The sequence below is a fragment of the Saimiri boliviensis genome, chromosome 1, assembly GCF_048565385.1.
Source record: "Saimiri boliviensis isolate mSaiBol1 chromosome 1, mSaiBol1.pri, whole genome shotgun sequence".
In the NCBI taxonomy this organism is placed as follows: Eukaryota; Metazoa; Chordata; class Mammalia; order Primates; family Cebidae; genus Saimiri; species Saimiri boliviensis.
In genome coordinates, this window is record NC_133449.1 from 240,546,283 (window position 1) to 240,574,147 (window position 27,865).

At 39.1% G+C, this 27,865-nt stretch overlaps 1 protein-coding gene across 9 annotated transcripts in view; it reads right to left on the minus strand.

Annotated features, from left to right (window-relative positions):
• Window positions 1–27,865, minus strand: part of MAST4 (microtubule associated serine/threonine kinase family member 4) — a 573,771-nt gene that overhangs the window by 291,896 nt on the left and 254,010 nt on the right. For 2 of the 9 annotated variants that reach the window (XM_074385253.1, XM_074385245.1), the window contains exon 4: window positions 9,870–9,944. The exons of the other annotated variants lie outside the window; for them this stretch is intronic. In XM_074385253.1, the coding sequence (XP_074241354.1) occupies window positions 9,870–9,944 (75 nt within the window). The remainder of the gene's footprint in view (window positions 1–9,869; window positions 9,945–27,865) is intronic. 9 annotated transcript variants of the gene reach the window in all.

Below are 27,865 nucleotides of genomic sequence, written 5' to 3' on the forward strand. Positions count from 1 at the left end.
GTGTTCGTCTTACAAAAGAAAGAAAAACAGTGTTCAAGATCTATGGGATAACATCAAACTTAAAATATCTATACTTTTGAAACGCTTTAATAAAAATCTTAATAGCCATAGTGAGTATGAGCTTTAATAAAAGAAACACTTTTCGAAACACTTTAATAAAAGGTGTTCCAAAAAAAGATTAGGGAATGATTCTTCAAAAGGCAGCTGGCCATATTCACCTTCCAGTCTAAGTACTAAGTCTCCAGCACTTAGCACAGTGCCTGGCCAAAAAGTGAATGCTCAGTATATGTTACATTAGTGGAACTGATTTTCAAAGATAGTTTTTATCTTTGGTATTTTTCATGCTTTAATACTGTTTCTATTATACCTTATACATAGCATCCTGGAAAGTAAGTGGCATCCAGTCTCCTTAGAATTGCTTGTATGGGTCCGAGTAAAGAGATGTCAGGCTGAAAACAAACCTGGTAAGCTCTATAGTCTTCTACTTAGCCTTCTCGGCCTTTTGTTGCAATAAACTTTAGAGGATGATTAACATCCTTAAATGGTCCATTGTTAAGGAGAAGCTAGGCAATTCAGGAGGAATCCAGTAGAGGTTAGAAGTGATCAGGGAGGTTTAGAAGGTGGCTCAGATTGAAAAGAAGAAACCCTGGGTCAAAAGCTCTGGATATTTTTATGTTTAAAAAAACCCACTTCTTTTTTTTTGATGGTTAACATTATTACCATGGTCTATAAAGTATAGAGAAGCATTTAGTTTTTAAAAAAAACTCCTTTCCACCTAGTTCCCCATTCACCCAGTTCCTATATTACTCTCCCAGAGAGAGCCACTATAAGTTTTGTATGAACTTGTCCAGAATTTATGAGCAAAATGAGCAAATATGTAATATCTGATTACATAAGCTAATGAGTACATGTTGTTATTCCTCTCCTACTTTTACAGAAAATGAAACATATTAAGCCTACTATTTGGCCCTTTGACTTTTCCCTCTGATCAGATCCTTTGATAGCAGTGCAAAGCCTTCAGTCTTTTATATAGCTGAATGGTATTCCATTGCATGAATGAAACACAATTTGTTTGTCCACTAAACTACTAAAATGTTTGGGTTATTTCCAATCTTTTGCTGGTAAAAAGGATGCAATAATAAATAATATTTTCCAGGATTCATTCAGCATGCGCACTGGTCTATCTGATGGCTTTACTCACCAAAGAAGAACTGTTGGGTGAAAAGGTACATGTATTTTGATTAACATTGCCAATTTGCCCTCTGCAGAAGTTGTTCTAAACTATACTCCCACCAGGATTATAAGTAAGAAAGCTATTTCCCAGACCAGTGGCTCATGCCTGTAATCCCAGAACTTTGGGAGGCCAAGGCAGGTGGATTGATTCAGCCCAGGAGTTTGAGACCAGCCTGGGCAGCACGGTGAAATCCCATTTCTACAAAAAAATACAAAAATTAGCTAGGTATGATGACATTCGCCAGTCGTCCTAGCTACTCAGGAGGCTGAGGTGGGAGGATCACCTGAGCCTGGGGAGGCCGAGGATACAGTGAGCCATGAGTTATGGTACCACTGCCCTCTAGCTTCAGTGACAGAGTGAGACTTTGTCTCAAAAAACAAAACAAACAAAGAAAATAAGCTATTTTCCCATAAAGTGTATCTAGGAAATACTTTTAGTTTTAGATTCAGTTTTAGAAACTGGAAATACCCCCCATTTTAGATTTTTGCCAATCCAATAGGTAAAATAAACACACACACACACACCTCAGCACAATTTTTAATTTGTACTTTTCTTATAAAAGCAGTTGAAAATAATTTCCTATGCATATGAGCCATTTATTCATATTTGCTTTTCTGTAAACTGTCCATTTGTTTCCTTTGCCTATTTTTCAATAAAATTGTTGGGGTCTGGAGTTCTTGTTAACACCAACAGAGACAAAAAAAAAAAATCCTTGTAAATTGGACGAGGAACCTTAAGGAGAATGAACACTGTTTCATCAGCTTTGCAGTTTTACCTAGGAGCCAGGGGCCAGAGAGTGATATCTAGGCCAAAAGAGTTCTCTCGCATTTAGATAAAATGAACATCACCACTACTTGAGGCTAAAATAGAAAAAAAAAGAAGATATAATGGTTGCCTTCCTCTTGAACCCTGAGAAATCCTGCATTGCCCAGCACAGTCCATGCCCCAGAAAAGAGGCCCAGCCCTTCCTAGATGTTGGTGGCAAGAACTAGGCTATGATGGTAAAGTACAGAGTTCAACTGGTCTGAATCCTGGCTTCACCTTTTACTAGCTCTGGGATCTTGTGTGAGTTATTTAACCTCTCTGCCCAAAGGTTCTGAATTTGTGTGTACAAATTTGCCAGGTAGGTAGAAGACGTGTTAAGAGTAGCCCCAAAATGCAACATTACCCTTTTTCTGGACATAAAGAGAATCAACCATTTGAAATATGAGAAAACATTATCCTTTTAGTGTGATGCACGTTGTCATAGCTTTGTCCTGCAAACTGGCAAATGGGGCCCACAGGAATTGACACTGAACATCTAAGACAGTTGTCCCACAGAGTTAAACAATGACCAGGAGAGAAGAAAATTCATTTATCTGGCCACTGCAAGGTGATCCTTATGATCCAAATCATGAGAGTTATTTATCTATTTATTTACGTCTAACTAATGCTTGCAGCTCAAACTGTTTTATCCTTTGATAACAGGAGACTGCCTTTAAATTCATTGAGAGATGTTTCTGCTTTCCTTCATGAGTCATCCATGCCTCCTGGCCAGTCATAACAGAAGCAACTAACTGTAGTAAAAAAAATCAATGAAAAGGTAGAGGCTTTCTCTATGCCTTAGGAATGCCTCATATATCTAGCAATTTCAGAATGTTCTACATTTCTATTGTTTTTGCTTCTAAAGGCTTATGTTTTCATGATGTTGTTTTCAAGCATCATAATTTAGTACCTAGTACAAATGACAGAAGTTTTTGTTTTCTTTAGTTTTTCAGTGTTATCCATCTGGTTCTGTGTCACTTGATTTGTGTTGCTTGATCTTGCTCGGTTTGTGGAAATTCATGAAGCCGTATACTAATGAGTCTATATTATATTTCAATAGAAAGTTTTATATACATATGCACACATTGAAAGAAAATGGTCAGCTTTCACAAAGAGGAAGCAGTTGCAAATGCCAGGCCCGTGACAGCGGTACCATCTGTGAAAGCCATTTTTACCTCTCTTCTCCACTTTAGTTACGTCCATCAGGAGTCAGCAAGGCTTGGTGGTTAAAAACAGGGACTCAAAGCCAGACTAACCTGGCTTGAATCCTGGCTTCACTTTTACCAGCTGTGCGACCTTATGCAAGTAACTAAACTTCACCATGCTTCAGTCTCCTCACCTGCAAAATGGTGCTAACAGTACCCAAAATCCTCACGTTGCTGTGCAGATGAAAGGAATTCACAGGTAGGAATTCACAGGTATGTAAAGCACCTGCAACCACGATGGGCCCCTGTGAGTACTGTGTCAGCATTAGCTATCCCACTGCTCCCCACAGCAGCACTTCCCTTACAGGTAGCTGCATCCACTTCTCAAGCATTTAGCTCTCCCTTATATCCTATTTCTTTGCCTATTTCTTCTTGTGGAGATCCAAGTGTAGAAGACAGACTAGGGCGACTCCTACTCCTCAATCACCCATCCGTTCACCTATCTGCACACCTACTTTCCAGTCCCAGGCCCTCCCCTCCTACTTCCAAGCAACCTTTCTCTATATCTGATGGAGCTTCAGCTATTTGCACATGCTCCTATAAAATGTACATTGTGTGGTGTGTGCTTTTGAATGACATTAAAAGCATGATACTGCAGAGCTGATTTGTTAAGCTTGGTTCCACATAGTGATACATTTTAGGCTCTATCCACATTGCTGTATGTTCCTTTGGGCTGTGGCTTCCAACGGCTAAATGGTGCTCTATGGCATTTCTCCATTTACCCTGCCACACTCAACTGTCAATGCCCACAAAACCCCTGACTTTCTGTCATGACAGTGCTCCAAAAGGCACCTGGGTACATGTCCTCATACAAACATAACTTCTTTAGGAGTGAGACCGCTGGGTCATAGGGCAGACTATGTCTAACTTAACTAAGTACTGGCTGTACTTAGGCTGACACAGCCTGATCACTCTATGGAATAGCCTCACCAGGCCATCTAATTATAGCATTCCTAATGAAGTACATGTTTGTGACTTCCCCCATTGTACTGATAAGATAAAAGATTTTCCCTTGGCTTCAGAGCTGGTACACAGAGTTTGAAAATAGGGCCACATGACCTCAGAGCTGCAGTGCCTCCCACCACAGAGGGTCACGACCAGAGCATGCCTTCCATCTCATCTCAGCCTGTGACACATCCCCTCTGGACATGCCTAAGCCCGTTCTGTTTAAAAAGTCCCACCTCACCTTCTAGGCCCACATGGAAAAACCACCATTTCAAGGATGCCTTCTCTGGCCGCCACTCAGATCTCCCTCCACTCAAAATCAGTACTGCATTGATACTGTTTAACTGACAATACATTATTGTCTCTGCTTTATTTACTTATTTTTGCCAGTTAAATGACAGAGTGAAATACTGTAATTTATATTCCTCCATGGCTAACACACTGCTGAGTGTATAATAAGCATTTAAAAATAAGTATAATAGAACTGGAGCCAGGCACAGTGGCTCACACCTGTAACCCCAGCACTTTGGGTGCCCAAGGCAGGAGGATTGCTTGAGCCCCAAAGTTAGAGAACAACCTAGGCAATATAGCAAGACCCCGTCTTTACCAAAATAAAAATAAAATTGTGAGCTGGGTAATGGTGTGCACCTGTAGTCCTAGCTATCTGGGAATCTGAGGCGTGAGGATCACCTAAACCCAAGACTTAGAGACCGCACTGAGCTATGACTGCTACGGCACTTCAGCCTGAGTCACAAAGTGAGACCCTGTATCTAAAAATTTTTGTTAATAAAAAGATAAAAAAACATAGATCTATATAGACGTTTAATAATGCACACATTTTAACTCAACGATCATGTGGTCCTAACCACTTATTTACAAACGATGGAAAAACAATGATGATTACCAAATAACTATAGCAACAGTAATCGCAACTTAAAAGATTACAATTTGGTACTCATTAAGTGCCTGAGCATATGGTAAAAAAATTTTTATGCATTATCTCATTTAATCCTCAAAATAACCTGATGAGACTGTTATTGTTTTGTTCCCTGTTTTTCAGATGAGGAAGCTATGGTTTTCTCAGGGTGATTAAGTAATTGACTTAAAGTCATGGTTAATAAGGTTCAGAAATGAGATTCATGCTCATGTTAGTTGGAATCAAAGATAATTTATAGATGACTGATGTAAAAACACACAAAAACTACATGCTGCCTCAGAATTTTCTATTAGAAATTTATCATCCCTAAAAGCCTTTATAAAAAGTTTACATAGTACAACATTTTATGTGACTAAAATACTCCCAGAATAATTATGGCAACCAGTCTTCCAATCCCTTCCCCATCTTTCTGTCCTTAAATTTAGTAACAAGTATTACACCCTCCAAAAATGAAGAAATTATTCTTTAACACTTGAAATTCCTGGGACTAAGAAGGTGTTAATTACCATCCAGAAACTCAATGCATAATAAAGCTAAAAAACGCAGATATTTTAAAGCCTATCCCCTTAGTGCTTAAAAATCAACCTATTTTTTAGATGCTACCGACAGAAACACAATTCCTTGATTTTCCATTGCCTTTATATTATATCATCTATATAACTATGGACTCTGGCCGAGGGAGCTTCTTGTCCCCTGTGAACAGTGGGTTTCTAAGGTCTTAAAGACACTTATTCTTCAGATAGGTAAAAATGAAAAAAGGATCAATCCTAAAAGGTTTAATAGTAATGAGAAAAGAAGACCATCTGCTCTGATAGCTCTGGGCTGATTTTCCCAGCAGGAAAGCCCAGGTTTTAGAAACCTTGTTATCGCTAGAGAAAGGTAAAGAAATTGCTGATAATTAGGATAAAAGATTTTCAAGCCCTACAGCAGCTTGAAACAATGTATTTTAGGTTTTGGGTAGTTGGATTATCTGTGAATTTGGAGAGATTGGTTTGTTTTTTAAAGAAGGATAGACTGTTACAACACTTTCGGGTTTTGAAATTTATCAGATGCTATGCCTACCACTATTTACTCTCACATACTCAAAATTTCATACGATCTTTATATGAACCTATTTATTCTGGATCAGCAAAGCTTCTAATGTAAAATGACAGCTCATGTAGAATAAATCTTCATCATTCTTTTGTGCTGAAATGCCAGGAGATTTGAAAACTAATCCTCTGTACACTCTCTTGTTCTCTTCTGTCCACCAGATCATGTCCCTGATCCTCCCATATCAAACAAATTTTTATTTAACAGAGGCCTCTACCAGCTTGACAAATAACTGCTCCATGGTCTTTGAACTACTCTTCCTTTTGCCCGTTTTGCTTCATTCTTTGTTCATTTGCTGTATTACAGCGTTCATACTGAGGGACAGACAGGTGAGCATATTCTCAAAGTGAAAGGCACTTTAGAAATTCCCAACAGACAAGCTTAGCCAATCAGAGGCACATTACCTATCTTTGCCTTCCCCCAACCCTTTACTCTAATTCAAATAAAACAGATTTAAAAGCTTGTTTTCCTATACTCAAAGCACAAAAGGCTTTCTAAGACAAAGAAAAAAGTCAGGCTTAAAAAAAAAAAAAGCCAACTCGTTGAGCAGAAAACGAGCCTCTTATTTCTGGTCCATATTTTCCCTATAGCTTTAAAGTAATTTCTCTTTTAAAAATTAACTTTCTCTGAAGTTACTGAGAGAAGACTGCCTAATAACAATACATTCCAAGGAATAAGGAATGATGACATTTGTAGAGGGATTTTAGGATTGAGAAACACCAGTCAAAACCCTCAGACTAAATGGTAATATATCTAGCTATAAGGAGCCTTAATGGAAAAACACAACAATTCTGTAATTTGATTAACATAACATTTCTTACACTCTCCCCATAGAAGAGAAAATCTAGAGCACTGGGGCTCAGTGTTAATGATCACCCAAGTCCACAGAGCTGGTTAATGACAAAGTCCAACATATAATCCAGTCCAGTATATTATTTGTACCACATCATATTGCCATTGGAAAGCTAAACATTTCTAAATGAACACCCTTCTTCAATGTAGACTCACAATAAAATCAATGTTCTCAAAAGATTTGGCAGCTGGTTTATCATTTTGTTACTGATCCCCAGAATACAGGAACCTGTAATTTGTAAGCATTCTTTATAACAACTCAGGTTATTGAGTTGAAAATGATATAGTGTAAAATCTAAGCAAAGTGTGCTTATAAAGAAAGGTCACTGGCCACACAGATGCACATTTCCATTTGCCATTTATTGTTCAGGTAATGCAGCCATACAGCAAACGGTGGCTTCTCCTATGGCTTCCCAATGTTAGAAAAGATTTTTAGGCCCACCTCAAATTTCTACTACTGCAGTGTTTTGAGGAGGAAAGAATGTGACCTTTTCACACAGCACATTAAGGCAACAGACATCTTCTCTATGGCAGTTTAATGAGTTCCTCTTAAAGTGTGTCTAGAAAAAGAAGCCATGATTCTTGCTCAAAACAAAATGGAACAACAAAAAGACTCTCACCACCGGTAGAAGAAAGTTAGCTAATTGACAGTCTACTATAGAACACACTGTACGGTGAGGCAGAGTATTTCCGCAAATGCCAAGACACAATAAAATGAATACAGGAGAAAAGGAGGGGGAACAAAAGCACATGCTGAGTCCTTAAAACACCACTGATCAAGAGGTGCACGCTGTGTCTAACAGTGGATGTGCTTCATTCACCCACTATTTTAGTGCCTCATTAGTTAAAACTCTTGGGTAGGGTCCAAGAAGGCTCCACCGAACTCTGAGTTGTGCTCTACTTTAGCAAAATTTACACGTTTCATGATGAAACCATATGACTTTTTCAAAGCTCATCTATTTTTTCCTTCATATACCAATAGAACGTTCATGATTTCATCTCAATGCTACTGAGCTAAAGTGAGTTGTCTGGGGCTCGGCAGGAAAGGATGCCCTACACACTTAATTAATGTGACAGAGCTATGAAATCTGTAGTCTAGTTTCAAACACTTCAGCATAGACAATGTAATACATTTATGGATTAAAATTATATCCTGGTCAGGCACGGTGGCTTACACCTGTAATCCCAGCACTTTGGGAGGCTGAGATGGGTAGATAACTTGAGGTCAGGAGTTCGAGACCAGCCTGGCCAACATGGTGAAACTCCATCTCTACTAAAATACAAAAATTAGCTGAGCATGGTGGCAGGCACCTGTAGTCTCAGCTACTTGGGAGGCTGAGGCAGAAGAATCACTTGAACCCAGGAGGTGGAGGTTGTAGTGAGCTGAGATCATGCCACTGCACTCCAGCCTGGGTAACACAGTAAGACTGTCTCAAAAAAAAAATTATATCCTATACACAGTCAGTGGTCCTAATCAGAATTTACTTCCCCAGGCTGATAAATTAGCATTATATCAGAGCTATCTGTGTCTTAGTCAACACCAGAGATTTTTCTAATTGGTATACTCATATGGATTTTCACTGGTGAAATAAAAATCAGTGACTTGTGGCTTGCGTGGCCTTCGTCAACGAAACTAGTAGTATTTAAGATAAGTGAATTGGCAAAATTTTCCACCCTTGTATGAACAGAGCATGAGAATCTAGGGATGTCTACAATTTGCACCCTCAGGACATCTGATGTTTAATTGCCACATGGCCTTATGTCCAGCAACTGGGTTAGAGGATTCCCATTCCCTACTTCTCACTAAAAAGGTGAGAGAATCGTGCCTCTGGAAAGTTGAGATGTTGACCTGGAGTGGAACTGTCCAGAAAAATTTGACTGGAGCACTTTAAAAAGCCTGAAAGCTTGTATCCGAGTCACGGCACCAAAAATATAAAATTAAATAAAATTAAATTTAAATTTAAATTTAAAAAAAGCCAGAAAGCTGGGACTTCATTGAGTTTACGGGACCGGCTTCATGAATGCTTCCTGCCTGTCTGCTAATAACTGTTTAATAAAAGTCTGTTATACAGAACTGGCCTAAGACTGAGTTGAGCTGCATGGGATGAGCAAATCCTCACGCAAAACTTCAGCCACTTTTCTGTGGCTATTGCTGTCTATTAAAAAGAGTTGGGCGTGACCAATTGGCTTAAGACTATTCCCAACAAGTATGTAACATGTATAAACACTGCTCTGGAGCCAACCTGTACCAGCTCAGTAAATTTTCAGGAGTTTTCCAAGCCAGTTGTTAAAAATAGCCATTATTATGAATTAAAAATATCTAAATTTAAAGTAAATATATTATACTGAAAACAAGTGTAATAGATACTTAAAACTGATACACTTCCTATTTAATTTGCTACATTTTACTAGGGTTTATGTCAATTGTATTTATACTGTGGAAAAACTATATAATACAACTCTGTAACAGTGCTCCACTGTGCCTCTCTTCCCAGCTCTGAGTTCAATGATGTCACACTGGTATCAGAAACTGGCCACGGCAGGAGGATCTACACCAGGGAAACCAGCAAATGCTATAATCAGGGATTTGTTTCGTTTTCAGGACTGGTTGTTAAATACTTACCAGAACACCACTGGTGTGCATGGTCTGGATTTAATAGAGAAGACTTTGACTCTTCTCAATATCCATATTCTAAAGCCCTGGAATATACCGGCATAAATAAAATCCCACACCCTGTTTACCGCAGTGAGACCACGCCGCCATGCACACCCGCTGCCCGGAGCAACGGGACACACTCACTTTTGAAGCAGCTGGGTCCACTAGTCTCTGGCGATGCCGGGCTGAGTTGAAATGGCTCTTCGGAGGCTGCCCTTCCTGACAGTGAATGGAAGATGGGGAGTGAACGAGAGGCGGGAAGGGAGAAGGTGGGGCGTGGGATGGAGAAATGGTCAAAAAAGGGAGAGGGACAGTGTTTAACGGCACTGTATTTTGTTTTAGCTAAACATCAATAACAAAAACACAAGGCATGTTCTCCCCCACAAAAGCACATGTCATGTGCAAGTTATTTTGTTATAAACAAACTTGTATGTGCATGTGTGTAATAAAGTCACAAACACAACCCAGTAAGACACTTCCCATCAAATATTCATTTTTAGTAGTTTAGTTTAATTTGCATTATTTTTCTATTATTTGATAATTGTCTCTATTTCAAAAATACTAAGGGACACCAGAACATGATTTCTCTGAATATGAAGTCCATCTTCCTCAAATAACAGAAAGCATTACAGTCTTCTTAGGGTGAGACATGCCATCCATTTAGATATGAACAAAGTGATGTGGAAATCACAATCTTCCTCCGAATTATGAAAAATCTCCTGCCTCAGAAGCTCCTGGCTCCATCATCCTGGAAGAATTCATGGTGTATGACAGCCATCAAAAACTCTGTCCCTAAATGCATATATTTTATTGGCTGAAACAGATGTAGCATTAAGTTTATAATTTAAACCTATATGAAAGAGTGGTCTCTCCTAAGACCAATCCTTTAATGCCCTCTATACAGTTCCATCCTTTAATATGCTCATATACATATTGGACATGTGGATCACATGGAAAGGAGTAACACCTCCCTATTATTATTCATTCCATGCCAAACACACATACAACCCAAGGTACTATATTTTAAAGGTAAGTTTGGAAGAGGAGCCTCCATTAATGGTATCGAGTTTTACTTCTCCATCTCTCAGAGCTAGACAACAGTGAACAAGAACTTAAGAAGCAAGTACTGCCCACTGTGAGCATTAACTTCAGGGAACGGGAGATAAAGTAACAGAGAGACGGTCTCACAAAATCCCTGGGCTTAAAGGCCCCATGCAAGTGAGAGGCCCCAATACCAGCAACAAAATGACCCTTGGACAAGGGCTAGCATTTGCTCAGCTGTCTTAACAGAGGAAGCTGAAAAGACCTCCTCAGATAAAAATGCAATTTCTGTATTACAAGACTTAAGAATTCTTTTTTTTTTTCTTCTAGGAATAACAGCTCTATGTCTTTTAAGACATGTATCAATCACACCCACTTGAGTGGCCAACAATCACTGCTTCAGCGTCTACAGTATAATGCTTACCTTTCAAAACGGAAATGTTATAAACAGCAGATTGCCAGTCAGGATTATGTTTTTCCTAGTAACCACCCTGCCAACATGCATTCTTTCTCTACCCTCTTTGGGAAAAAAAAATGCAAGGAAATAGTCTTGAAACTCAGCTGACCTAGAAAATGTACCAAAGCTTTAAGAACAGAGAAGCTATCCATTGACTCACTGAATATCAGGCAAAACAAAACCAGGCGAAAATCTGAGCATGTCTTCCCATTTCTACAGAATCAAGAGTTTTCACAGGAGAAACAGAGTTTGAAAAAAAGCATAATGGATTATTTATTTAGTTTGATGTAAAAGTGCTCCTTTCAACTTAATGGTTTATCAGAAGGTGGTTTTAAAGCTTTTTTTTCTCCCTAAAAGAAGTTATCAAATATAAATAAATAATTATCTTAATTAATGTATCTGCAGAACTAACCACCCTTATTAACCTTCCCTATGGAATGATTACAACTGATTTAAGAGTTCCAAAGCACAGTGCCAGGCTCCTACTCATCAGGAAAAAAAATTAATCTCAGCATTAAATACACAATTACAGTCAATGTGCAAATTAACTAAATTCTGGGCCTGTGGTTTATTGCTCTTCTTCTGACTCCAAGGTGAATTTTTTTTTTTTTTTTAATTAGCTAATTGTACCATGAACTCGGCAGGGGGCAGATGTTGATATTAAACCCAGGATCTGAATCTTAAACTCCCAGTAGGTGGGAGAGAAGAGAACAAGAACATCCTTCAAGGGTTAGGTTGTTGAAACCTGGTCTCCATTTTATCTAATTTATTTTCAAGTATAATAAATCTGTAACAATAGTCTGCTTGCAATGAACAAATAGGGCTATGAAGTCATCAATGTATTTACACAGAGATTCCAGTAATACATCTTCATAGAAACAAGGAAGAGCCTGGAGGATTAAAGTCATTGAATAAATTGCATATGGAGTAAAAATAAAGGAATTGTAAACAGCTCACAAGTTTTTCTTCATGTGACTCATAACTTAAACTGACCTTAATTTTCAATGAACTAGTTATTTAGTATCCTATCGCTAAAAAAAAAAAAAAAAAAAAAAAAGGTTTGTGATGTGGTGTGTGTGTGTGTGTGTGTGTGTGTGTGTGTGTGTTATATGTTAGGTGACACTGAGACTTTGTGGAAAGGTGCACATGGCTAGATCCAAGATGAGAACCTTTGAGAAGAATTTAATTCCATAGAAGCTGAACATGCCTGTGTCTTCACTTTAGGGAGATCCTACCTGAAAAGATTTTTCTTTCCCTATTCCCAGTCTTGCTACCTACCAGATCTTATGACACATCCAAGGAAGGTACAAACTATAAACCTTTGAGTTTAGTCAATTAAGTACAGCTATATCAGTTCAGTTATGTAATACTTCACACATTTTTGAAAACACAAACAGGGCTCTCGTAAGTGATATCACAGAGAACCGACGATCCTATATAACAGATTTGCGCACATAGTTTTCCGTGTTCAGGAAAACATTAAATTATGTCACTCAACACCAAAGGCAAAATTTGTGACTTCATTTTCTTTTCCCAAATTCTAAGTTCTAAGAACCCATTTCTCTTTCTAAATGACAGCCTTCAGACTCTGATACTGTCATTCCAGACTGAGACATCAGTCTCCTGGTATCAGTTACCTCCTGGTTAATGCCATCAGCATCAGCAAAATAACAAATTGGACCTGGGCAAGCCCCACAGGGCTCTAAACTGAATGGCTTATTTACATATGCAAATAGGGGCTCTTCACTGCCAGAGGAGCTGGCAGAGGATGGGGTGGATTCCTCATCATTAGTTTTGAGGAAAAGGAAGCACATTCTATTGCTTGGGTGAACCCAACCAAAATCATTTTGCTGGGATAACTAACATTAATAAAAGCAGCAACCCCCAGTAATGTAAATAAACTCTTAGAGCCTAACAAAAGAAGAGTTGACATGTGCATAATGAAGAAACTTAATGAGACATATTTCATCTCTATGCTAAATGCTTTCACCAAGCCTTCTCCTATTAAGTCATTTTAGAAATTATAAATATCCCTAACACTGCAGATCATACTTTTTAAATAAATTACCGTTCCCTTAACATTACAGATCTGATAGTTTAGTACTTTAATTTGCATCATGTAAACATATTTACAAGAATGCTCTATGGAAAACAATGTATAAGGCATGAAATAATGGGTGCCCAGAGAATTTAGTTGCTAACATCAGACAATTTATAAAAGCCTAATTCTTTAAATCAGGTATAAGTTATTGTATATCAAAATGAGAGGCATAAGGAAAATTTAAAATTGTCTATAATTTTAGCATTAGTCCTATTTAAAAAAATCTGTCATTAGGCATTTCTAGCCTAGAAATTTTAACATTGAAAAACCAGAAAAATCAAATAACAGAGCATTTAAATATTTGACGGCCTCTCAGACTGCTTCTTAAAAGTCCATTCAAAGAGTTTTGATGGGCAGGGCACTTTGGAAAGCTGAAGTTGGGGGAATCCCTTCAACTCAGGAATCAGAGACCAGTCTGGGCAAGTGAGGGGGCCTACTTAAAAAAATAGGCTGGGCGCGGTGGCTCACACCTGTAATTCCAACACTTTGGGAGGCCAAGGCGGGCAGATCATGAGGCCAGAAGATAGAGACCATCCTGGCTAACATGGTGAAACCCTGTCTCTCCCAAAAATACAAAAATTTTTAGCCGGGTGTGGTGGTACACACCTGCAGTTCCAGCTACTCAGTAAGCTGGTGCAGGAGAAATGCTTGAACCTAGGAGGCAGACGCTGCAGTAAGCCAAGGTCATACCACTGCACTCGAGCCTGGGCGACAGAGTGAGACTCCATCTCAAAAAAAAAAAAAAAGCCCGGTATGGTAGCCCACGCCTATAGTCCTGACTACTCAGGAGGCTGAGGCAGGAGGATTACTTGGGCTCAGGAGTTTGAGACTGCAGTGAGCCGTGATCACGCACTGCACTCCAGCCTGGGGATGGAGCAAGACCCTGTCTCAAAAGAAAAAAACAAAAAAAGAGTTTTAATTCTGAAAAGAATCACACACATTTTCAGAGAATAAATGTATCTACTCAACTCTGAGAGAGTTTGTATCCCACCTCCAACCAAAGCTCTTACTAAACACTATACTTAAATGTAACAAAGCTATTACAAATAGGCATTATTAAAGGGGCGCCTGAACATAAGTAAAGCCATATAGGATTATGCAAAGTCAAAAATATTCCATGAAAATAAATCAATTGATAGACTCTGTAACACAGGGAGATTTAACCATTATCAAGCATATCAAAATAGAGATCAGAAACCCAAATGAACATCAAAGAAATGTGCCATTTAGAAGTAGAGCACATTTTCAATTATGACATATAGGCTTCTAAAAGCCCATCGAATTAATCACAATTTATGAAACTTCTATTATTAATAATCTTGTAAGGAGAAAAGATCATTTTCCCTCATCTCCAGAAAAGTTTAGTCAAACCCAGACTTTTCAAATTAGCTTGAGAAGTAAGTCGCCAAAATGGGATACTCCCATTGCTGAAATTTACACCCTAAGACAGAGGCTTTTTTCACCGTTATGTTCATATTTTACACCATGAAACAATACTTGCCAATACTGTTGGCAGTAACTACCAGCAATGTACTCTATTTCCTGATTTTTGTTTTGTTTTGTTTTTGAGATGCAGTTTCACTCTCTTGCCCAGGCAAGAAATGCAGTGGCACAATCTTGGCTCACTGAAACCTTCACCCCCAGGGTTCAAGTGATTCTCCTGCCTCAGCCTCCAAGTAGCTGGGACTGCAGACACATGCTACCACGTCCAGATAATTTTCATATTTTTAAAGATGGGGTTTCACCATATTGGCCAGGCTGGTCTTGAACTCCTGACCTCAAGTAATCTACCCACCACAGCCCCCCAAAGTGTTGGGATTGCAGGCATGAGCCACTGCACACATCCTATTTCCAGGTTTTTCAAACAAATGCTGGTCTTTACTTATGATGTGACTTGTAGTTAAAAACAGGCCTAAGATAGTGGTTCTTTGTGATGAGACAGAGATTAACTAGGAAACTCAGAATAAATGCTTTATTTAGGTTGTGTCCCAAACTTTCAATCATTTATTAATTTTTCCCATATCCATGTAGTACTATAAGTACTATTACATATACTACATGTGCTATTTTCTTAACAGTTTTATTTAAATAGATGATTTGCTTTTTAAAAAAACTTAAATACTTCAATTTTAATGATGGCCTACGTAATAACACCTTAAAAATGTATCTTCGCAATATGTATTTTTCCTTATACATATTTAAAAATATTAAATGCTAAATTAAAACTATTTGTGTACTGACTAGCGTAATCCTGCATGCAACCAGTGGTGCCCACCCCACCTCTGAAAAACCAATGCTAAAGCATGGCCCTCAATGGAAATGAGCAGTCCAAGATTTATGGTTTCAGAGGCAGCAGTGGTAGAGTGTGATGGTCACCATAGCTGGCATTTATGACTCTGTCACATCTCCTTCACATCTCAACTGTCTGAGATATCAAACAGGGATTGCAAATTTCACACGTCCCTTGCCAGTTCTTGACCTTTGCCCACAAAATCCACCTTTCCCAGTGTTCGTCATCTCCAGCAAGAACACCACCATCTGCCCAGTGGTTCTAACTCATGACTCAGGAGGCAACATTACTGTCTCATTTTTGATCTCAGTTTCTCTCTCCTGTTCTCTCTCTCATAGGCCAAACAACTAGCCCTGCCCCTACATTTAATGCCTCAGCGAATCCTACTGGTTTTAACTGCGTAATATATTTCAAATTCTGCCCTTTCTTTTATCTACTGTCCTCAACCTTATCTAAGCCATCTGTGTGAATTTGCTAGGGCTGCCGTAACACAGTATAATAACCTGGGTGGCTTCAACAACAGAAACTGTCTCACAGCTCTGGAGGCCAGAAGTCCAACGTGAAGATGTAGGCAGGGCTGGTTCTTCTGTGGGCAGAGGGAAGGAACTGTGCCAAGCCTCACTTTGGCCTCTAGATGGCTGTCTTCTCCTTGTGTCTCTTCATCCCATCTGCAATATTGGGGGTCAAGACTTCCACGCATTTTTGGAGGGACATAATTCAACCCACAACACCATCCAAGTCATCAAGACTCCAGCAATAGCCTCATATCTCTCTTCCATTATTTACTTTTGCGGTCTGTACTCTCCCAAGGGCAGATGCCATAATATGCAAAGATGCCCTCATAAGATAAACTATGTCACCTTCCTCCCAAGCCTCCCCTTCCCTTCCCTCTACTCTCTGGGTCCAGCCTGGGTGGGTGTTTGGATTCCTATGGCCCTCCTGCTCCCAGTTCTTACTTCACTGCAGCCACACTGATCTCCGTGCTGTTCCCAGAGCTCTCCCAGCGTGTTCTCAGCTCAGGGTTTCTGGGATTCCCTTCACTGGAAAACATTCCCTTAAGTATTTTGCAAAGAATGCCCATTTACTTCATTCAGGAATGCTCAAATGTCCCCTCCTCTAAAAGAGGAATGCCCTCATCACTACTTTTCGCCATCTTTCTTTATGCCATAACATTTATTATTACTTTACATAATATTGCATATGTATGTGTTTATCTTTCTGTAAGCTCCACAAAGCCAGGAACTTCGTCTCATTTGTTCTCTACCTAGCACTTAATAGGTGTTCAATAAATATTTATTAAACTATTCAATGAAAAGAGAGAGAGAGAGAGAGAGTGTGTGTGTGTGTGTGTGTGTGTGTCTGTCTGTCTCATAGTTACCCATCATCAGCTCAACCACAGTCAGGATTCCTGCAAGAAACAGATCGAACTCTCACACTGGGTGGCTTGAGAAGAATTCGATGAAGGGATTACTTACAAAGGAGTAGGGCTCTTTTGCCATCTCTAGGCCTAAAGAGGAAAAAGAAGGAAGCTGCTTCCAGAACCAAAAAGAGAAGAGGTCACGTGACAGGTGCCCTTCCTTTTTCAGTAAAGCATTCAGCCATCTAGTGCTAAAGCCACCAGCAGGGAGCCAGGGAGCATAGATTTCCATCACATTCTCCATTCTGCCTCCTTCCTTCTCATCTCCTGTCTCCTGCCAGGATCTCCCCATGGGGCTGAACCCAACCAGACACCAGAGGGCTGACATGAGGAAGCTGAGGAGGTGGGGAGAAGGAAAAAGGAAGAAGAATGAAGGGTGCAGAGCAAGCAAAAGAAAGGATGAGAAATGGGGAGAGGAAAAGGAAAAGGGAAAGAGGTAGGGGTTGGGAGAAGAGAGGGAAACGAGGAGGGGGAGATGGGAAAAGCACAAAGTGAAGGTCAGACCGAAGCCAGAAGACACCTGCACCGTCGCTGGGCCAAAGTCAGCTGCAGCCACAGGGACTTTCCCTTGTTCCTTCTCTGACCAGTCCCAGTTTCTTAAAGAGCAAGTGTTCTTCACCTTCAAAATTTTTCTGTTTTAGAAACAAACACTGTGGACGTGCCTATGTGTCTGATGGGAGGAGAGGCCGACAACTGGAGCGGGGAAGCCGCACAGCAGATTTTCTCCTCTGGCTCTCACTTCCCAGAAATGCTGAAGGGGTGAACTAGATATTATCTGTGAAGCCCACATATCTAATCACTGGGATTTTTCTTTTGTCAAGGTTTCACATTACTGGAATTTTTGTAGGTCTGCAGTCTCAAGTCAAAAGGAAACCCTGGGATTGGATTCCTGATGAAATTCTTACTTTGAATTCAAATTTACTTCCCAAACCTGTTATGCTTCAATTTGTCTTTTAAAGTTATTCATCATTAGGAAAGTAAAACAGCCATTCCCATACAGAATCCACTCAGATTCCACAGAGAAGGGAGTTCTCTGAAGGGCAGCAGGAAGAGAAACTGACACAATTATCCTCCTGGCCACCAGCTGGTGGTAGATGCAGGCGGGTCACTCATCCTTTCTGGACCTCAACATCCGTATCTGTAATTAGGCATGGGGATTTGAGGTCTGAAATTCCAAGACTCTGCCTGAAAGCTAGTTCAATTTTACAAAGGCCAAAAGTATCTAAGATACTCTGTTTTATAGATGAGTAAATTCAATTATTGGGTTCATGTCATAGTTCAAACTTCTTGTAGCCTTTATAATATGTGTTTTGGAAATCATAGTATTCACAAGCTATTTAGAAAACATTTACCTTGACTGATGTTCATAGAGAAATGTTTGGGTCTTAGACTGTATTATATCCATCGGTCAATGATCTTTTGTTAGAGCGCTTTAAAACATTACATATTGATTCAAATTAATGAATTTTATGTCAAAGACCAGTTAACATATTTTACCATAGACAATAAGTTTATGGATGTAATTACTGACTGGAGCTCCAAACACACAGCACAATTATACTGCAGCACATGTCAGCCCACTTATGTCCCTTCAACTTAGAAAGAAATTTAATGCTATCACATGGCACACATTTTTTAATGAGTGAAATTACAAGATACCTAAATTAAGAGAACCAATTTTCCACAGGGAAATCTTGGCGGGGGTGGGGGTGGGGGCGGGGATCTAAAGGTAAACCAATTTTCTGAAAGCAAAATAAAATTTTCAACATAGCTCTAAGTTGTACCCAAAGCAAATTATTGCCAGCAAGTAATATGGCTCTGATAATTAGACTTGATTGGGGTTTAAATTAAGTAAGGGATGCACTACACTCCTCAAAGCTCTTTTGACTTCTTTCATCTGTCCTAGCAGGCATGAGGAGGATGGTCAGGGTCCCAGGGAAGGAGAAGCAGCCTGGCTTTGCAGACTGGGGTAGGATAGCATTTACCTGAATTCACTCTCATTTGGCAGTTTCTTACCACACAGATTCCTATGTGAAACAGATGAAGAGCTCACATACATAACCAAATCATCATAATAACACTGAACACCTAACAGAACAGTGTTAATCTATAACACAACAATAATTACATCTTCTACCAGGGGCGTAGTCACTACACATCTACACATCTAGGATAGGGTATATGGATGAAAGGTCATCTTATCCCTCCCTCTTATTAATAAAAGCCCCAAGGCTCAGAAGACATGAACTCTGCATATTTCAAACAAATGCAAACAAAATCATCCTCATTCACGTTCAGGTCACACTGCCATAATGTCACTCTGCACTCTTTAACTAACGCTTACTTTTACCAGGAGAATGTAAAACACGACATTTTGGCTCCCCACAATGGTTCCACTGCTAGGCTTTGCCCCGTGGGGTTCACATAGCATGTGTGGAAGGCACTCTATCATAGTCAAAAAGGTCTAAATAACCCACTTACATTGTGGCTTTACATGCCTAGCAGAGCCTCAGCTTCCCCATCTATAAAATGGTGATAATAGTTACCTCCATAGGGCTGTCAGATACATTATGCATACACCATATTCAGCACATGCCTGGTATGAGTAAGCACTTAATAAAGGTTGGTTACTAGTGGTACAGAGAAGGCTCTCAGCACCTGCTGATTTGTATCATCGCTAACACTGACCCAACTCACTTCCACATAATTGATTTCATGGGGATTTTGAGCATTTTCTACATTTTTGAATGAAACCATTAGAGCCTAGATAGGGGCTTCAGGTCCCCATGAGCTCCAGACTTTGTGGGGACCATGGATATTTCAGATCCCCTGTCTTCACCTAAATAAATCACATGTATCAGAAGAAGGCAATAGGTGCCTCTAGTTACAGTAATCTAATTAGAAGGCAAATCCTGAGCGAACCTCTTTGAAAATAACTGAGCAGTGACTCCAGACTAGGAGCAAATGGCCACATAGATGGCCTTCCTAGCATCAGATTCAGGCGCTGCATTCTGTTGCCCGCCAGCCAGGGATCCCGACTTCATCATCAAAGTGCCGCCACCGTCCAGAGTGCCTCTCCCATGCTGTCAGCACACTTCCACTCTGATTGTCCCAGATGCCTCGTGGCATGCAAAGTCGGAAGGAAGCATGCTAAACAATCGATGAACAAAGTTGGGTTCTTTTTTTAAGTTCGAAGCTGGGAAGTGGTGGGAGGGAAGTGCTGAGGCATGGGGAATAGAATAAGGGCAGATGACAGAAAGACAGAAGCACAGGAAGTGTTTGGAAGGAAAAACAAGAAAGACCGCTAACGAAAAATACTCCAGAAAAAAAAGAAAAAGGTGATCTTTGCCAAGAAAAATGTGCTAATCTTATGCAGCTGAAAGATATTTAAAGAAACATTGTAAGATTTCTGTCTTTAACTCCTTAATTCTTAATCCTGAAGCATTCCCAAAGGAACAAGGACTATTCCATGACCTATAGCTATGAGCAACAGTTCTCTAATTGTGAACCTCTGTTATGGGCAAAAATAAAATGCCAGGATAGCATTTTTTTATTACCTCAATAAAACTGCAAGGCAACAATCTGCTCTTTAAAAGAGCAAATATTCTTGTGAATCTATGATTTTTTTTTAAAGACAGTCAGCAGTTACATACAGCAGTTTCTATGTGTTACACTCTGTTGTACATGTATCAATTACTGTAATCATTATAACAGCCCTAAGAAATGCACACTACTTTTATGCCCATTTTACAGATAAGGAAAAAAAGGTGTACAAGGTTTAAAAATGTGTCTGAGGTCACAGAGCTGATAAATGAAGCTAGAATTCAAATCTAATTTGGCCAGGGTCTGTGCTCTTAACCACCACCCCAAAGAGCCTCTCCTTAGTCATAATTGATTAATAAAATATATCAAATCATTTATTTAAGGTGGCACTGAGTTATCAGTTTCTTTTTAAGTTCAGTGACCTCAAGTATGCTAAGATGTTTTGAGGACTTCCAAGTACTGTACCTACTTAAACCAAAATCTATTGCTCTATTAAAAGTCCAATTCTGAAAGAGCCATAAATGATATGACCTACAGTCTCATACATGCCTAGCTTTTAGGATGATAGGCCCTTAGGCAGCACGGCACTCACTTCTGCCATCACTGCTGTCACTCACACTCGGGAGGATGTGAGATGCTCATGGACTGTGCTGTCTTCATTAAGTTATTCTTCCTCTTGTATTTAAATTGCTCATCTTCTGTGATACTGCACTCAGCGACAAGCCTTCGCCCACTTTCCTCAAAACCAGGGGCTAGGCTTAATTCATTCCTCAGTATCACTCCTTTCTAGCTATCTTTGAATTCGATAAAAATAGGTGGTAAGATATAGATGCCCTTTAACTGTTACATAGTCTAAAGATGTCAATGAATTGAAGAGTTAGTCAAAAGAAAATTCTCCAATCCAGTCCTATTGGTGCTGGAACCAGAAGGGTTTATGGGAAAGGTAACAGGTTTAAGGCAATGGAGAGGCAAGGAAGGACAGGGGTGGTGGGATTGCAGAGAGAAGCAAGGGTCAATGATGACATTAACCTGTGTCTTAAATAAATGTATTCACACCAACAAAAACTCCAGTATTTTAATACTTAAATGTAGTATAGTATTAAGGAATGTCAAAATTCCAAAAAGATAGAATGACAATTAGCAACATAGAGGACAGAACAAGAAATTTTAATGTATGTCTAACAGATTACAGAAAGATTAGAGACAGCAAAAAGGGGCAGTATTTAATTCTCATGCTGCACAACAAAATAAGGTTATAATATTGCTATGATTTATCAAGATACTAAAAGTTCTCACTAATGCAATAATAGAAGAAAAGCAAATAATTAAAAAGCTATTCTATTTGCAGTTGATAGAATGTCTCTACTAAAATATCATGAGATTCTATTAATATACATATTATTTTTTGAATTTTTAAAAGAGCTTAGAGATTTTAGATACAAGACCAACATATAAAAATAAATAGTATTTATATATACTAGTAATAATCAGTTAGAAAACATTAAAGGAAAAATGATACAATTCACAATAGCAATAAAAATCTTAAGGTATCTAGAAATATTATCTATCAAAGAGTGAACAACATCTATATAGTGAAAACTGTAAACCAGCCTAACAGGCACAAATGAATACAAAATTAACAGAAACATATGCCATATTCAAAGAAGGAAAGTCTCAAATACTCCCCAAATTAATTCCAAGAGCCACTGTAATTCTAACCAAAATTATAAGTAGTAAATTTGTTTTGGTGAAATTAAACAATTTTTAAAACTTACTTAAAAGCATAAATAGCCAAAAATATCTGAAATCAATTCTAAATAAAAAAAGAACAAAAATAAGAGACACGCCCTACAAAAGTCAAGACTTATTACAAAACTGCAGTTGTTAAATCATGCGGGATTCACTCACGAATAAACAGATTGGAGCAACTAGAGAACTGAAAAACAGACCCTCACACCGATGTGAATGTAGTATAAACTGGAGGTGGGGAAACAAGCAAGAAAAAATGATACACTAAGTAAATGATATGTCAAAGATTCACTCTCTGCCTGGAAAAATAAATTTCATCTATACCTCACACCATACTCAAAACAGAAATCAGATAAATTAAAAACCATGTCAAAACACAAGTTTAAGATTTTAGAAAAAAAGGCTGGGCGTAGTGGCTCACACTTGTAATCCCAGCACCTTGGGAAGCTAAGGCAGGTGGATCACTTGAGCTCAGGAGTTCGACATCAGCCTGGCCAACATGGTAAAACCCCGTCTCTACTAAAAATACAAATGTATTTACAATATGTAAAAAATACAAAAATTAGACAGGCATGGTGGCATGCACCTGCAGTCCCAGCTGCTTAGGAGGCTGAGGGAGAAGAATCAGCTGAACCCAGAGAGTAGAAGTTGTAGTGACCTGAGAGTGCACCACTGCATTCCAGCCTGGGTGACAGAGTGAGACTCCAGCTCAAAAAAATTAAAAAATTTAAAAAAAAAACAAATTTAGGAAAAAAAGGTACTTTACAACCTGCAAATAAGAAAATATTTCTTAAATAGGTAGAGAAAGCAAACTCATTAAAAAGGACTAAAAAATTAAACTGCATTAAAATTCAATCCTCTACATAACAAATGATACCATAAGTAAATTTTAAAGAAAATTACAGAATGAAGATATTTCTAATATCTAAAATATATACATTAATAGAAACAGGAAAACACTGAGATTGATGGGCAAAATATATGACTTAGAATACATGAAACCCCAAATGGCCATTAAACATATAAAAAGATATATAACCTCTTTGGTGTAATTTAGTAAAACAACGAAGTTGTCACTTCACACCAAACAGAATAGTGAAAATCAAAAAGTCTCAAAATGTTAGTATAAAAGAAAACAGATCTTCTGGTAGAAGTGTATAATGATTCAGAACTTCGATAAGTTTATTGCAATATCCATTAAGGTTAAAAATGTGTATACTATAGAACCCAGCAATTCTGCTTCTTGGCATAGATTGTAGAATCATACTCACATACAGACAGCAAGCAATCCACACATGGATGTCCACTAAAGCATTGTTTGTAATAGAGAAAAAAACAAAACAAAACTAGAAACACCTGTTTACTGTTAGGGGAAAGGATAAACTGTGGTATATTCATGAGATGAAATACTAAACAGCACTTAAAATGAATAAACTAAATCTGTATGAATCAATGTAGATACCTAAAAAGCCATTCTGTGGGAAAAAAAAGTTACAATATAGACGTAAGAGAAAAACATAAACTAGAAATATGCATATCAAAACCTCCATAGTGTTGGCTTCCAGGAGGGAAGGTAGAAAAAAGAACAAAAGACGGAAGAGAGGTTTCCAGTCCTGTTGCATTTCCTTCATGTTTTAAGTTTTCTTCTTTTTATAATGTCCGATTGCTTTTATAAAAAAAAATACTCTCTGAAGAAATGTGATAAAATGTTTATATGACAAAACTTTAATTTCAGATGTCAGATAAAGAGGTATTTGTATGTCATTCTCTATGTTATTCAGCATTTCACAAACTTTTCAAATTATTTTAAAGACCACATTTAACAGCTGTACATGTAACCATATCACCATAATTCTTGTCTAGTCATTATTTAAAACAAGAGGACAGTCTAATTTAATAAAAAGCACAATCAAAAGATCTTCCTACAGTAACATGGGCATAAGGGCTGTCTTTGTGCAAATGCACGTATTTGACTCAAAATCAGATATAAGCCAAATCAGATTTAAAATCAGGAAGGCAATCAGTCAGTGTGTGTCTTCCTGATAAAGGCAATGCGCAGGGACTTCTAATCTTTTCCTCCAGACAGCACTGACATTGACTGGCACATGTGAGGGCAATTAATAACTCTTCAAAACCGAGACCAATATCTCACTTTTCTTTTTGTTCCAGTGGAAACAGTAAATAAATCAGCTTAAAACTTCCACTAACTACTGTACAAAAGGATTTCTCCAGTTAAGTTCCAGGTGAAGGCTAACCATGTCCCTGATCTCAATTTCCCATCCAAACCGTCAAGGTCTAAGGTCCTACCTGGGATCAGGCCTTAGTGCCTCGTCTGCAAGCACAGCTGACACTACACAACTGGGAGGCGGGGAGGCCTGCATCACATCCCGCAGATTCTCCCTGCACCCTTCAATAACAGCCTTAGCCACAGTGGGGGCTCACTGCAAGCTCAGACTAATCTCATGCAAAGAGTGTCCTATCCCTCACTTTTGTTTTGGTGTTTGAAACAGGGTCTTGCTCTGTCACCCAGGCTGGAGTGCAGTGGTGCAATCATGGCTCCCTGCACCCTCAGACTCCAGAGCTCAAGCAATCCTCCCACCTCAGCCTCCTACCACCACTTACACCACCACACCTGAATATTTTTAAATATTTTTTGTAGAGATAGGGTCTCGCTATGCTGCCCAGACTGGTCTCAAACTCCTGGGATCAAGTGATCCTCCCACCTTGGCCTCCCAAAGTGCTGGGATTACAGGCATGAGCCACGAGGCCTGGCCAAGTGTCCCATCTCAAATAGACACATTGTACACTTTTCTTCTGCCCCAGGCACTCTCCAAAACCAAGTGAGCCTGCTAAGGCCCACAAGTGAAACAAAGTCCATTCCCCTGGGACAACCACCACCAACTAATGAGCGCAGGAGCTGGTGGTGGATAAATGCTCTGGTTTCCAATAAAAGTCCTTCAGGTAGCCAGTTCCAGAGTGTCTTTCAGCATATCTCAGGAGGTGACAGTCAAATGACATTCCCATTGCCCATCACAGCTCCATTACACTGGCATTACTTCCTTATCTCTCCTCCCTCATTCTTGTTTCTTGACAACATCCCGAAGCCTCTTGCCCTCAAATCCTCATCTCCAGCTCTGTCATCAGGAGAATGCAAATGAAGAGAGCAACCACCACCTAGTCCAACTCTACATGTATTTTTCTTAATCATTGATTCATTCTACTTGTATTAAGCCCTTCTTGCATTGCTATCAAGAATTATCTAAGACTGGGTAATTTATAAAGAAATGTGGTTGGTGCTGGCAAACTGCTCAGCTTCTGGGGAAACCTCAGAGAGCTTTTCATCGTGGCAGAAGGTGAAGGAGGAGCAGGAGTCTCACATGGAAAGAAGCGGGAGTAAGAGGGAGGCAGGTGGGAAAGGTGCCACACGCTTTTAACCATCAGATCTCGAAAAAGCTCACTCATCACCAAGGGGATGACTCTAAGCCATTCATGAGGGATCCATCTCCACAATCCAACATCTCCCACCAGGCCCCACCTCCAACTCTGGCGATTACATTTCAACATGAGATTTGGCAAGGACACAGACTCAAACCATAGCACTATTATTTTCTAAACACTTGAGTGTCAAACAGCATGTGAACACAGACACAAAAATAAACAGGATGAAGCATCTGTCATCAAGGAACTCATAATCTAGCAAGGCATAATTTACACACACTTGTCATAAAGTGTAACAATGGCTAATGTCAAGGCGGGTACAAAATACAGCAAAGCAGTGAGGAAAGGGTGACTGCTTCTGCCTGTGGAGATGCTCCCAACTCATGTCTGTTTCCTTTTCTAACTGATGGGGCAGCATTTACAACGGTTCCCAATCATCCTTGGCGTTTGGTCTTCATACCTTTTTGTAGCCTGTCCTTGAATATGGAATAAAGTGGTTCACTTCCAAGGACTAGAACACAACAAAAGTGAGGAGGTGTTACTTTCCAGATTAGGTTACAAAACTGTAACTTCTCCTTCCAAGAAGGGGTCACCTGCCTGCCCTCTCTTGCTCTCTCCCATGTTCCTTCTGTCTGATGGACTTGAGTTGTCATGCTGTGAGCTGTCTCATGAGGAGGACAGTATGACAAGGTTCTGATGGACTTGGAAAGCAGGTGGTCCCTGAGTCTAGCCTTGAAGTGGCTGCAGCCCCAACCAATACCTTGATATTAGCCTTGTAACCGACCTGGCACCAGATCACCCAGCTAAGCTGCATCTGGATTCCTGATGCACAAAAACTATGACATGATAAATATTTGATGTTTGAAGCAGCTATGTTTTGAAGTCATTTGCCACAAAGCCAGAGATAACTAGCATACACACTAATCATAATTTAAAATCACCAAGAATATAGATAAATAGTTTAGGCAAAGAATGTCTGATGTCTGTCTGTTTCTTGTTCTTTCACAGACTCATTCAGTAAGCATCTACTATGTGCTGGGCAGTATAGGCACAAAACTTTACTTTAAAAATGACACTAGCTGGGGGCAGTGGCACACATGTGCAATGCTGCTACTGGGGAGGTTAAGACCAGCCTGGCCAACACACGGAGACATCATCTTTTATAAAAATAAATATAATGAATAAATGAAAATAAATAGGACACAGTCCCTGCCTTTGTAGAAAAGGCAAATTTGCAAAATTTGTGGCAAATCTATTTATGCAACTTCCCTAGCTTATTTTAAACTATGATGTGTTATAAATAATTTCTACTGACCCTATAAGTAATTTATTAAACATATAATCAAAATACCTTTGCTAACAAGATAATTAAAGGTTTATGCAATCTGTTTAAAACATAAGAAATATATTTAGAAAAGAATTCTGATTTCCTTTTCCACAAAAACTCCTTGCAGGAATTAGGTCTTTTCCTTCCATTCATTTAGAAAACTATTCCCACAGGCAGAAAACCCATGAAGCAGTGAATTGAAAAACTTTACATCCAAACATTCTGTAATATTTTCCAAATCAACTACTTTGAAGTCTACATTCTGCTCTTTCTGATGAGACTTAGTAACTTCTGCAAAAACTCAGAACAAACATGTAAGCATTACTGAACAAGATCACTTATGTTAGACTTCCATATTTTGTGATACAACTTTTCCCTCTACTATACTATACTAACCATATACTAACAAGAAGGGGAGTTCTTTCTCACTTACTCATAAAACACTTCTTTAATACTATTTATTTTTAAAAATACCATCAGCTTTTCCACAGCATCCTAAGCAACTTACTTAAAGAAATGTTGTCATTTAGAATAAATACACACAAACACACACAAACACACACACACACACACACACACACACACGACCTATTAAACCTGTGACTAGAATAGTTACCCTTACTCCAGGTAGATTAAATTACCACACTGGTTATGCAAGTTTTTCGAACATGCCTCAATTTTCTTCCTGTTAATAGAATCCACTTTAACCAACGTGACTTGAACAAAAGTTTACTTTCATTAGAATAGCAATACCTTGACTCTCTACCAGTTATGGCA